The sequence below is a fragment of the Salvelinus fontinalis genome, chromosome 9, assembly GCF_029448725.1.
Source record: "Salvelinus fontinalis isolate EN_2023a chromosome 9, ASM2944872v1, whole genome shotgun sequence".
NCBI lineage: Eukaryota > Metazoa > Chordata > Actinopteri > Salmoniformes > Salmonidae > Salvelinus > Salvelinus fontinalis.
Window position 1 is genome coordinate 52,977,906 of NC_074673.1, and position 12,082 is coordinate 52,989,987.

At 43.5% G+C, this 12,082-nt stretch overlaps 1 protein-coding gene and 1 long non-coding RNA gene across 2 annotated transcripts; one reads left to right on the top strand and one right to left on the bottom strand.

Moving 5' to 3' along the window:
* Positions 1 to 470: 470 nt before the first annotated feature.
* On the bottom strand, positions 471 to 7,623 carry LOC129862835 (uncharacterized). Its single transcript, XR_008760830.1, has 4 exons — positions 7,090 to 7,623; positions 6,265 to 6,339; positions 6,005 to 6,171; positions 471 to 5,845 (listed from the first exon to the last, which is right to left on the bottom strand). It is a non-coding gene; the product is annotated as an uncharacterized LOC129862835 (long non-coding RNA).
* Positions 7,624 to 7,701: 78 nt separating this feature from the next.
* On the top strand, positions 7,702 to 12,073 carry ppib (peptidylprolyl isomerase B (cyclophilin B)). Its single transcript, XM_055934865.1, has 5 exons — positions 7,702 to 7,916; positions 10,980 to 11,093; positions 11,203 to 11,296; positions 11,394 to 11,578; positions 11,680 to 12,073. The coding sequence occupies exons 1-5, from the start codon at positions 7,782 to 7,784 to the stop codon at positions 11,800 to 11,802; spliced, it is 651 nt and encodes a 216-aa protein (XP_055790840.1). The 5' UTR covers positions 7,702 to 7,781; the 3' UTR covers positions 11,803 to 12,073.
* Positions 12,074 to 12,082: the final 9 nt, after the last annotated feature.

Sequence of the window (12,082 nt, forward strand, 5' to 3'; positions counted from 1 at the left end):
AGAGATATCTGGATGGGCTGCGTCTCAATCTGCCACATCCGCCTATGTCAGCCATCTGCATTTGCTGTGGAAGGTGGCAGAGCTAGAGTGGTGTTTGTCAGACCTCCCGAAAATCAGTCTTCTCACAAAATGTCTGTAGCGTCCGAACGGTTTGCTCTACGGGACTCGTCTGAAGTTAACCCATACAAATGAATGGAAGTATGGTGGTAGTTCTGTGCCAACAAAAATAAGGGGTTAAATATGTGCAAAAAAATTACAAATATATATTTCCTGAGTTTTCTTATATCTTTTAGATATAGTACAGACACTTCAAAACCTTATTCCTTATGATACTGTCTTTTTGGCCATTTGTGAACGTGTTATTCAATGCCTTTCTATGGGCTATAGTAGTAACGGCCAAATTAATTATTTTATCAAATAATTTTTCTATATTTTTTGGGAAAATTATGAACACACAAAGAGACGAAAGATAAATTATTACATTTTTAGATTTTTATTGGTCAAATATTTGGGGAAGCCTGGCTTTACCTGGCAAACATGAATGCACACAACTGATACAGACAGGGAATCTGAGCATACTACATTTCTGACCGTTTGAGTGTCCTCCACCCACTGGAGAGGAGTTACTATCGCCAACAGTTCAACTCAGTATACTGACAATTCATTAGTTCATCATTGTGAATAAGAATTTGCTCTTAACTAACTTGCCTAGTTAAATAAAGGTTAAATAATTTTTTTAAATTATTATTATTATTTTCATCTGTAAGTCTTCAACATATCTCCACATCAAATTCAGGAATGTAAACACCTGCTCCTGTATGACCACTATCTGGGTCCTTGATTTAAAAAACTATTAAAGCTTCTACTAATGTAATTGTCAACCAGTTCCCCTATGCCACTCCCTTCTGACCAATATTTTATTTTTTTCTATCAAGATTAGATCAACAGGATCCAGGAGTAAACATGGAGGAACATCTCCCATCACCACAGAAGGGCCAACCTCCAACTCTTCTCAGCAAACTTTCCATCCAAAGTCACTGCCTTGTCTATTAATATATTCCCTACATTCATCTAGATCAATAACAGTGGGATGATCAATCTTGCAGCCTTTCAGTAGCAACCGTAGGTTTTAGGTTTTAAAAACAATTCCAATAAATGCAACAGTTGGACAAAGGCTGAAGATACTCCAAACTTTTTGAATTTTCTAATCCATCAGATATTATCTTGTAAGGGAGTGCGTAACTGGCGGCAGGGAAGTCAGGCGCAGGAGAGCAAAACTGGGTAATCAACGGAGCAGTTCTATTCATAAAAAACACCGGAAACCAGAACAAACAAATGGGTACAAAAACCGTTACGCACCAGCAAAAACATGCACTTACAATAAACATTTCCGCACTAAGACATGGGGGGAACAGAGGGTTAAATACACAACATGTAATGAGGGAAATGAGACCAGATGTGTGGGAAAATAAGACAAAACAAAAGGAAAATGAAAAGTGGATCGATGATGGCTAGAAGACCGGCGACGCCGACCGCCGCCCGAACAAGGAGAGGAACCGACTTCGGCGGAAGTAGTGACATCTGAATTATAGCACATGAAACCTTTTACTGGCACAGACAAATAATGAATGTAGTTCAGTGATTTTTGTAGGAATTCAGGTATTCAATTTATTGTGAAATTTAGAAGGCACTCATATATACATTTTTTATTGTATCAGGTATTTTGGTAACTCTTAATTTTAAGGGGTCCTTATTCATGTATTTAATAAAACATGTATTTTTACTGCTCTAATTACATTGGTAACCAGTTAATAATAGCAATAAGGCACCTCAGGGGTTTGTGATATATGGCCAATGTACCACGGCTAAGGGCTGTGTCCAGGCACTACGCATTACGTTGTGCATAAGAACAGCCCTTAGTCGTGGTATATTGGCCATATACCATAACTCCTCGGGCTTCATTGCTAAAGTAGATAATGGGTGCATTTGTAAATTCGCTCTGGCTATCTATTCCGATTTCAGAGCAGTCTTGTCTGAGTGTGCCAGAGCGCAGAATAACTGATGAATTTAAAAACACCCAGCACCGGTTGAATATGGCAAAAAAGCCTAATTAAATTATTGCCAGCAGCACAGTTACCAACGCTCTGGAAAACATGAAAACAGCCTAACCAGCTCTGCTACAGCGAGTAAAATAATCAGAGTGAGGTGTTCTCTCATTTGTGTCTGTACCAGTGGCGACCCGTCATTCAGGGCAGGTGGTGCAGAGTCTTTTAGGCTGTTTTCATGTTTTCTAGAGCGTTGGTAACCGTGTTGTTTTGTGCTGTGCTGTTTTGAGCCCCACATTTTTAGCAAAAAAAAAAGGGGGCTTGCATGTTATTTTGGAATTATTACGTGTCACATATCAGTTTACAAACAATGTAAAAATATATATATATCAGTGAGTTAATAAAGCTGCATACACACATGTTCAATTATTTGTTTTCTTGAGTAAGGCAGCTCCAAAATGCAGGCGTTTCAGCATATCTCAGTGCTTTCTGTGGTGGTGGGGCGTGCCAGCAAAAAATAGGAGCATTGCGCCGTGATTGGTTCAGTGTTCTGTCACTCATGAGGACACTACGCCATCGCAAAGTGTATGTCCTTAGAGAAGGAGAAATAATAGACATCCAAAATTTCAGCCCTTTGGCTGAAATTGAAATGCCATAGAGTTATATTACAAGTGCCCTTCCAAGAAGGCTCAAGATCACTGGCCACAGATAAAATGACATCAAATCACGTTATATGTACAGTAGTTTAGATTGGACTGTTCATGTCAACATCTTACTTTCAAAGTCTTAGCTAGGAGTCATCATCATGAATCAAGTTGACAATCTACTGGCAAATGCTTTTTAATCGTTGTCATATGAAGAGAAATTATAGATAAAGCGTATCGGTGCTCATCGGCCATTGGACATAAAGATTACACAACAAGTTGGAAATTGCAAATTCAACAATGAGTCGTTTGTAAGGTATCAGTGGCTGACTGCAAGCAGTGCAAAGCAACCAGTAGCCTGCTATTCAATGGTGGCTGTGTGTTTGACAAAGTTTGATGACAAAACCACCTTCATGTTTAAATGAGCACATCCGAAGCCAAGGTGAGTCCAAAAATGTCTTGTATGCTGCTGCATAAATTATGCAATATGCAAGGGAGATATGTATACTGTAGCTAAGAAAGTAATACTAAGTGTGTGTTGTGTGGTAAGCTGTTAGTAGCCCATGTGCCTCACCCTAATAATTTGGTCTATTTTCACCTTTTAATTTTGCGGTGCACATGTAGCCTACAACCTGTTTTTGAGAAATGTCATAATCTAATATTGTAAGAGCTTTCATTGCCTGCTTATATGCCCCCTTTATTTATCCTACGGTTCTGACTTGGTGTACAGGTTAAATACTGTAAGAGCAGCCCACGTTCTGCATTCTGTTGCTGTACATTTCAAAAGTGCTGAACACATAGTTACTATATTGACTACATCCTTTGTCATTCGCTCATTAATTTCTTAATCGAAATTACGGAATGACTCTTATCGTTCCCTTATGCCATCGTTTGTACATCTAAATTGTAAGAAGAAACCATATTTGCTTAAGCAAGTCAGCCATATCAGCTATGTTTTTAAACGAGGCTGAATTAATTTTTTCACTGACAGCCAGGTGTAGCGGTGGTAAAGGATTCACTCCATTGTGCTGGAAAGAAAGCTTTGCTGTTGGGCCAGCTTTATGTAGGCCGTAAAAGTTTGTGGGCACCGCTTGCCACCGTTATAGTGCAAGTAATGTATTTTTTAGTGTTGTGTAGTGTCTTTGCTGGCATGCATTTACTTTTATTTTTTTAATGTTTGAGTTTTCCCCACCAAGATTTACATGTTAAAATCGCCACTGGTCTGGACGTAGCTAGCAAGTTAGCCAACGTTAGCTTTGGTGCTTGACTGCGGTTGAGGTCAGAACGCTCGGATCAACCCAACTCCTTGACAGACTGACAGACAGAACGCTCTGAATTTACAAACAGTCTGACAACGCCCAAAGCGCACTCCAGAATGAATTTACGAACACACCCAAGTTGCTAGGTTTTTCAAATTTACAGCTATGTTGTTGCCATGGCAGCAGCCTAAGCAGAGAGCTCTATGTACATGTAAGTGTTTTTAAATGTTTTATCTGTTTTTGATAACATTCAGTTTTATTACAAATTTGCAGATGGACTGGCAGGTCAATTCTTTTTGGCTTGGCTAGCTAGCTAACGTTAGCTGGCTGGCTAATTATTATTGTTCGAATGATGCATCTGGACCAGCTTTTTTGTTTCACCTAGCTACTGGTTCTTTTTGTTTCACCTAGTTACTGATCTTTTAAAACAGAGTCACCTGAAAGCAATGTGTAATGGAATAAAGGAATGCAGTGCTGAGGCAGAGGGCTTGTAGTGAGGATGACTGGCTTGCAGTGTTGCCAAATCCTCAGTAAGGAAAGTAGCTATTGGCTGTCCTAAAAGTCGCGAAATGGCGTCATCACCTAATTTACATAATTGGCCATGTTAATGTAATTGTGATGGACGCTGTAGGAGAGGAATAACGTCGTGGGAGAGACAGAAGGTGAGTAAAAAAACACCCTAAATATTGTAATGAAACAGGCAGGGAGCAGGTCTCGAACCCTCGACCTTCTAGCCCGAAGTCCAGCGTGCTATCGACTGTGCCGCAAAAGCATGCTCGTGCGGCAGAGTCGATTTCCGCGCTTATAAACCCAGGGTCGTTACACTACTCCCTCCTTTCAAAGAGCGCGTCCTCGCGCTCTACGTCTTACAGGAACGCGCTCACCGGCCAAGCACACAGACTGCCGTGGATGCAAGGTCCGATCACTTCTGACACCAATGTAATGAAACAGGCAGGGAGCAGGTCTCGAACCCTCGACCTTCTAGCCCGAAGTCCAGCGCGCAAAAGCATGCTTGTGCGGCAGTCGATTTCCGAGCTTATAAACCCAGGGTCGTTACACTATGTTTAGAACTACAAATGAAATTTTTTTTTTTTTATGTCACAATTCCAACCCTCCTCTTTTATCCGGGCTTGGGACCGGCAAAAGTGACCCAAAATAGACACTGGCGAAGTTACTTTGTTGTTTATTTTATGTTTTGTTTTTTATTTTTCTTAATTTGGTTTGGTTTTTAACCTATGGTCCACTTAGGAGCCTACAACAAGTCACAGTAAAACATGAACATTTTTAACCATAACATAAAAAATATAAAATTTGTATACAATCTACATTAACAATCTAAATGGACCAAAAAGAGACAATAGAAAAAACTGTCAATGGCAATGTGAGAAAATTATGGTAACTAGTCTGGCCCTAATTCAGGTTAATTGTATTTTTTTTATGTAAGCCATGGTGGGATCAGACAGCGGTGGCTTCCCACATGAGCGATTGATTAATTTGCAGTCTGGACTCGGAGGGGTGAACATCTCCTTCTCTGACTGCTGTGTGAGGACTGGGCCGCAGTCCCTCCACCCCTGTGCTTTGGGAGCAACAACTGTCAGTTTACATAATTGTTTCACAATTGGGGTATCAAATGTATCAAAATAATGAAATGTTTGTATTTGTACAAATGATGATCCTGTGAAAGCTTTTGCCGCGGACAGGTGAAGGTTGCTGGTTAGATACTTGTCAGCCACAACATGTTCCATTCATAGGAATGCTCACTGCGAGGGCATGTCTGCATGATGCTGATGAGGGACCCCTTGCTTGTCTTTTCTATGCTGCATGTTCAGCTGCAAACTGGACATCTCTCAAACAACTGCAGCAGCCAATCTTATTAGGTGGTGTTGACTGGAAGTGCCTGTGACAGGGTGATATAATAGACAGGCAAGTGATAAATTGCATTTTGTTCTAAAGGACAAAGCTTTTTGCTAATGCACTTCACAACCAAAATGACTCTACTTGACTGGGGAATTAGCCTATTTTATCAAGCCGGGTATTTATAAAAAATAAACATTACCTGTCGATGAAGCCATCTCTGTCGTCAGGGCAGTAACTCGGGTCACGGTCAGATGCCTCATGATGGCGTGTCCTTTTCATCAGAGTTGAGGGAGACTGGCAACAATGGATGAGGTGTCACGAGTACTTGTTGTGAAACACACTTATTCTTAGGTCTTGCCTGACAAGCTGTGGAAAAAAGCAAGTGAACAGTGAATTCAATTATTTTTTGAGTTCTCTAAACCATTGCAATCACATTGCTGGACATGTTATGATACCCACCTTTGCTCCTTCTGGTAGGTTCCAGCATCCGTTCATGACCACGGGATCAGTCTGGCACCCAACTATGCACTTCCTCTAACAGAAAAACAGGGTCATCCTACCTAAATTATAAACACAGCTCGAGAAATAACGTAATCTCGTTTGAAAGCTACTTCTATGCTTTACAGATGTAGATTGACTGTTTGAGTTTGTTTCTGTTAGTTGGTACACTGTTGTAGTCAGACATGAAGCTGCATCCAATATTTATTTGTGCCCTAGATGACATGCATGGGTTGCACCTCAGAGGCTAATGTGACTGTTTCGTCTAAATTACACTAATTTCGAATGGCATGGCAATATGACATTGCTCGAGTAGGCAAATAATTAGTAGCAAACAACTTTGCCATAATTATGTCAAATTTACTTTAGATCGGTTGCAACTCATTACTGTTACAATCAAAGTTTGTCAAAAATAGCTAACAAAGCTAATGTTAGCTAGCTAAAATACAGCGGTCCCTTCAAATCTGCATCTGAAGTCAATATGGCGACATCACAATCATGACAAAATGTTTTCCTTCTAAGTATTTGCCTTCTTTTGAAATGTTATTTTTTCCAAGCCAAATCCGAGTTGTATTGAGGTAGGCTGACATTAGCTAGCTGTGTCAGCTATGATAGTGATGATGGTTATCAAAATATACTGACCTCTATGGTCTAACTACCGGTATACTGACATCCACTGGGGACCAACGAAATACAACCTGCATGATGGAGTCCTTCTGCAGGGCATGCAAACCATAGTTGTTGGGTGTGCATCCTGCTGGAAGACTAGGTTCAAAATATACCCACCTTCAACCTAGCTGGAAGCATGCTTTGCATGGTCAATCCGTATAGGGCTTTTCAGTCTCAAACGGCCATGATCGCTTTGGTTTAGGACGAAGAAACAACTGAGCTACATTCCATGAAGGGGAACGAAGTGGGAGGGGCAATTTACACGTGGAGTTTGACAAAAGGGGCATGATTTATCGACATAATTGTAATCGAAACCCAAACTTAATTTACTCGGTGTGATGCCCCGAGGTTCTAAACTCGGGTTTAGACAAGACTGACTTCATGAACAAAATTATTATTTTTACACTTTGTAGTCAAGTTTGACACTATAATACATGTTTCTGACTCATATCAATGCCACATCGCTGTTTTTTTAGGGGCAGTCGCTCTTTAACCATTTTAAATTGAAATCTAAATGGGGTAGGGACCAACCCGGGCCAGATAATCGAATTCCTTCACGGATGTGTCTTTTTGTGCGCATTACGCGTATCCATCCATGATTGGGTTATACATTGCATTATGTGCAGACTAAACCAATCATAGTAAAACGTTTTATTTTGGCTAGATTAAAACCGCACCTCCTCCAATTGGATATCATGGGCGGAGGATAAAGACCTGCGTTAGGCAGCTGTCTCCACCCCGGATATACCCACTTTTCCCCCGGCACATATACGTACATTAGGGCCGCCACGGCTACACTTTTCTTGTTCATGGTTCGAATCTGCGAGAGAAGGATGAAGTTTTTGGTTGCGGTCACGGTCATCGTTGGGTCGGTGATATTTCTGCTCTTCCCGAGCGGATCAGACGCTGACGAGAAACAGAAGGGCCCAAAAGTGACGGCCAAGGTAAGGTATCTAGCAAATCGAAAGACCGGAGTTTTTTTTTTTGTGCACAGCTAACGTTTGCAGTAAGAAACCGTCTTGTGTTGTCTGACTTCAGGTCTAAAACATTGCGAACTACAATGTCACAAGACGTGATACAATGAAACGAACTCGGCGAAATGCGATGCAGCCGTTTGTTACTAGTTAATGCACGGCCTCGATGCTTGCACGAAATGCAGGCCTTAGCTAGCTAGGTTTTTTAGCTGTTGTAGTTAACTAGGCCACGTCCACTTATTTGGCCTGGGGCTACGTGTGACTGCGCCCAACGTCGTCAGCAATTGTTTTTATTTAACTTGGTAAGTCAGTTAAGAAATTATTTACAATGACGGCCTACACCGGCCAAACCCTAACCAGGACGCTGGGCCAATTGTGCACTGCCCTATGGGACTCACGTTCACGGCCGGTTGTGCTACAACCCGGCATGGACCCATGGTCTGTAGTGACGCCTCTTAACATTGGTGCAGTGCCTTAGACCGCTGCGGTACTCGGGAGCCCATTCACGAGTAAAAAAAAGCGCTCACGTAATTGAAAGTAATTTTTGCGATTGTTTGTGCAAACATTGGGTTTGACCGGTTATAGGCAATGCAGTTCGCGTGTTACTTCCATAATCAAATTTCCGGACAACCTACTGCAACTAATGGTTAAATGAGAACTAAGACACCGGTGTTGCAAATCACAACCTTTCAAACAAGTCTTACTGCCAAGCATGTCTGGGCGGAGTCTAACTCCTATACCTTTTAAATGAAATACCAAAAGCTGTTTTAGGTTTAAAGCCACTCTAAGCAGTAGCGATGCGTGGGTAAAATCAATGGGAAAGCCATTTTACAACCTGGGTGATAATTGGGTTTGCTCTAGAAAATGAATGCTTTGCAACCGTGACACATAGGCCTAAAGGACAAGACAGAAGCAGAATAAATTCAACCACCTTTTTGTTTTATCACAAAACCGGATAGCAAACTGCCTGGTTTAGTCCACAAATCGCATGTAAAGACAGCTACATGACCTTACAGCATGGTAAAGGAAGTTAATGTTTCCGTATTTTTCGGACCACTAACACCAATTGCTTTAGAACCACGCGTCGCAAAGAAACAGGAGCTGCCTGCACAATTAACGTCATCAAATCACCTCTGCTTAGTCTAAATCAGTGACTATTAAAAAACACCAAACACAATTTAGTCCAACTTATTGTAACGACCCTGAGTCGTTATAGTATGCTAAATATGTCTGTTCATGGTTCGAATGTGTGCGCTCGTGTTGACTCACCCTACTTGTAGAGAAATGCCAATGCTATCCACATGTTGAAGAAACTCACTGTCCTACAGTACACGCTGTTTGGGGTTTTATGCTGGGTTTCTGTACAGCACTTTGAGATATCAGCTGATGTAAGAAGGGCTATATAAATACATTTGATTTGTCCTAAGGCTACATGGCTAAAATGCTTGCTCTAGCATAACTTTTATTCACGGGTAACGTTAGATGGTTAACACTGCCTTCTACATTTAGCTACATATTGAACTTCCATCCTCTCAAACCAGGGGCACAACAATGTATGAATTGTTTTGAACAAATCGCCATTCTAATCATTGGTCGCTCTTGTGCTGAAAATCCTCCCTCCCTCCTCCCTCCCTCCCTCCTCCCCTCCTCCCTCCCTCCCTCCCTCACCTCCCTCCCTCCTCACCTCCCTCCCTCCTCCCCTCACCTCCCTCCCTCCTCCCCTCACCTCCCTCCCTCCTCCCCTCTCCCTCCCTCCTCCCCTCTCCCTCCCTCCTCCCCTCTCCCTCCCTCCTCCCCTCTCCCTCCCTCCTCCCCTCTCCCTCCCTCCTCCTCCCTCCCTCCCTCCTCCCCTCTCCCTCCCTCCCTCCTCATCTCCCTCCCTCCCTCCTCATCTCCCTCCCTCCCTCCTCATCTCCCTCCCTCCCTCCTCATCTCCCTCCCTCCTCTCCTCATCTCCCTCCCTCCTCCCCTCATCTCCCTCCCTCCTCCCCTCATCTCCCTCCCTCCTCCCCTCATCTCCCTCCCTCCTCCCCTCATCTCCCTCCCTCCTCCCCTCATCTCCCTCCCTCCTCCCCTCATCTCCCTCCCTCCTCCCCTCATCTCCCTCCCTCCTCCCCTCATCTCCCTCCCTCCTCCCCTCATCTCCCTCCCTCCTCCCCTCATCTCCCTCCCTCCTCCCCTCATCTCCCTCCCTCCTCCCCTCATCTCCCTCCCTCCTCCCCTCATCTCCCTCCCTCCTCCCCTCATCTCCCTCCCTCCTCCCCTCATCTCCCTCCCTCCTCCCCTCATCTCCCTCCCTCCTCCCCTCATCTCCCTCCCTCCTCCCCTCATCTCCCTCCCTCCTCCCCTCATCTCCCTCATATCTTCCGTCTTCATTGCTGCGACCTGCTTGCTAGTTGAGATTTCTGCTCTTCACTCAGTTTTCGGTTTGGCTATTTATTTCAAGTGTGTGGCGGTTCTAGCTTGTATGGCGCCCTGGGCGAACCCCCAACCTTAGGCGCCCGCACCGTCCCCGGCAAGATGCCTCCTTGGGCGGCTGCCCATGTCGCCCGTACCTAAATCCGCTACTGATTTGTATTAGTCTATACAAATCTCAGCCAAAATTCGTCATCTTTCTCATGTCTTATTCGACTAGTATTTTTGAAAGTGTAAGGATAATTCAGCCATAGTTCTGAAATGTTTATTGCTTGCCAACATTTTACGCCTATGTTTAACATGCATTCATTAATTTAGGTTGCCTATCCTGAAGTGAAGTTTATTCTATAGAAAGTTTGACTCGAGCCACAAAATTAAGGCAATTAGAGGGGGGGGATTTCTGGCAGGGGGGAGATTTGACACTGGACAGTACGGAGATTTAAGTAAAACCACAAGTCGCGACGAGACGACATGTAAATGCATCGTGACATTTCTCTCATGTCACTTGAGTTCCATGATGGCCTATCTGTAGTGCTCAAGGGATGGCATTCCAGGATGAGGACTAGTTGCTTTTTGATGATTCCTGCTAACCCATTTACTCATGCTTTCCCTTAACAGGTTTATTTCGACATCAGAATTGGAGATGAGGATGTTGGACGAATTGTCATTGGGTTGTTTGGGAAAACGGTACCCAAGACAGTTGAGAACTTCATTACACTAGCAACTGGAGAGGCGAGTTTTAGTTGTTTTTTTTATACCCAGGGTATCGATTAAGCAAATTGGATGTGTTATGGTAGAACCATTGAGGTACTGACTAATGCATTGCTTCTTGTCTTCACAGAAAGGATTTGGCTACAAAAGCAGCAAGTTCCACAGAGTTATCAAGGATTTCATGATCCAGGGTGGTGACTTCACCAGAGGAGATGGCACTGGCGGTGAGGGGAATTCACTTGGATATCGCTCTAACTACCAAAAATGATATGGGCATCAATGCAAATGTTGATTATCGTCAATGTCCTTGTTTCCCTGAAGGAAAGAGCATCTACGGAGACCGATTCCCTGATGAGAACTTCAAGCTGAAGCACTACGGACCTTACTGGCTGAGCATGGCCAACGCTGGCAAGGACACCAACGGCTCCCAGTTCTTCATCACCACCATTCAGACGCCTTGGTTGGATGGCAAGCACGTGGTTTTCGGCAAAATTTTGGAAGGCACGGTGAGTACTCCCCACCCACCCCAACACAGAACAAATACACACCTCCCCCTGCAGCTGAATCTGTTTGCATACCCCTCACTCGCGGTTTTGCTCCCCTACAGGATGTGGTGAAGAAGATCGAGGGCACAAAGACAGACGGCCGGGACAAGCCCCTCAAAGACGTGTCCATCCACGACTGTGGCAAGATTGAAGTGGAGAAACCCTTCGCGATTGCCAAGGAGTAAAAACAAGTCAACTCTATTAAATGGGGGAACAGGACTGTGGGGTGTAGGTAGACCATTGAATTTTCTGTTTTGTTTACCACTGGTCCTGTAGTGGGGCTCCTGCGCGGGTTGTCCTGGTAGCAGAAGCTGCCCATTGAAGTTAAGTGCCAGATCAACGCAAAGGCACACTGGGTCCATTTCCAAACAGGCATTCCAGTATGGTTGTCGTGCAGCTGATACCTGCTCGTTTTGTAAAGAATACATCTTCAATAAAGGATCCAGGTTTTGTTAAGATGGTTTC

Excerpts from the sequence above, each read along its gene's own strand:
- ppib (XM_055934865.1), top strand. The coding sequence starts at position 7,782 with ATGGTTCGAATCTGCGAGAGAAGGATGAAGTTTTTGGTTGCGGTCACG. Across the intron at positions 7,917-10,979 it reads GCCCAAAAGTGACGGCCAAG|GTTTATTTCGACATCAGAAT; the intron begins GTAAGGTATCTA and ends TTCCCTTAACAG. Across the intron at positions 11,579-11,679 it reads GCAAAATTTTGGAAGGCACG|GATGTGGTGAAGAAGATCGA; the intron begins GTGAGTACTCCC and ends GCTCCCCTACAG.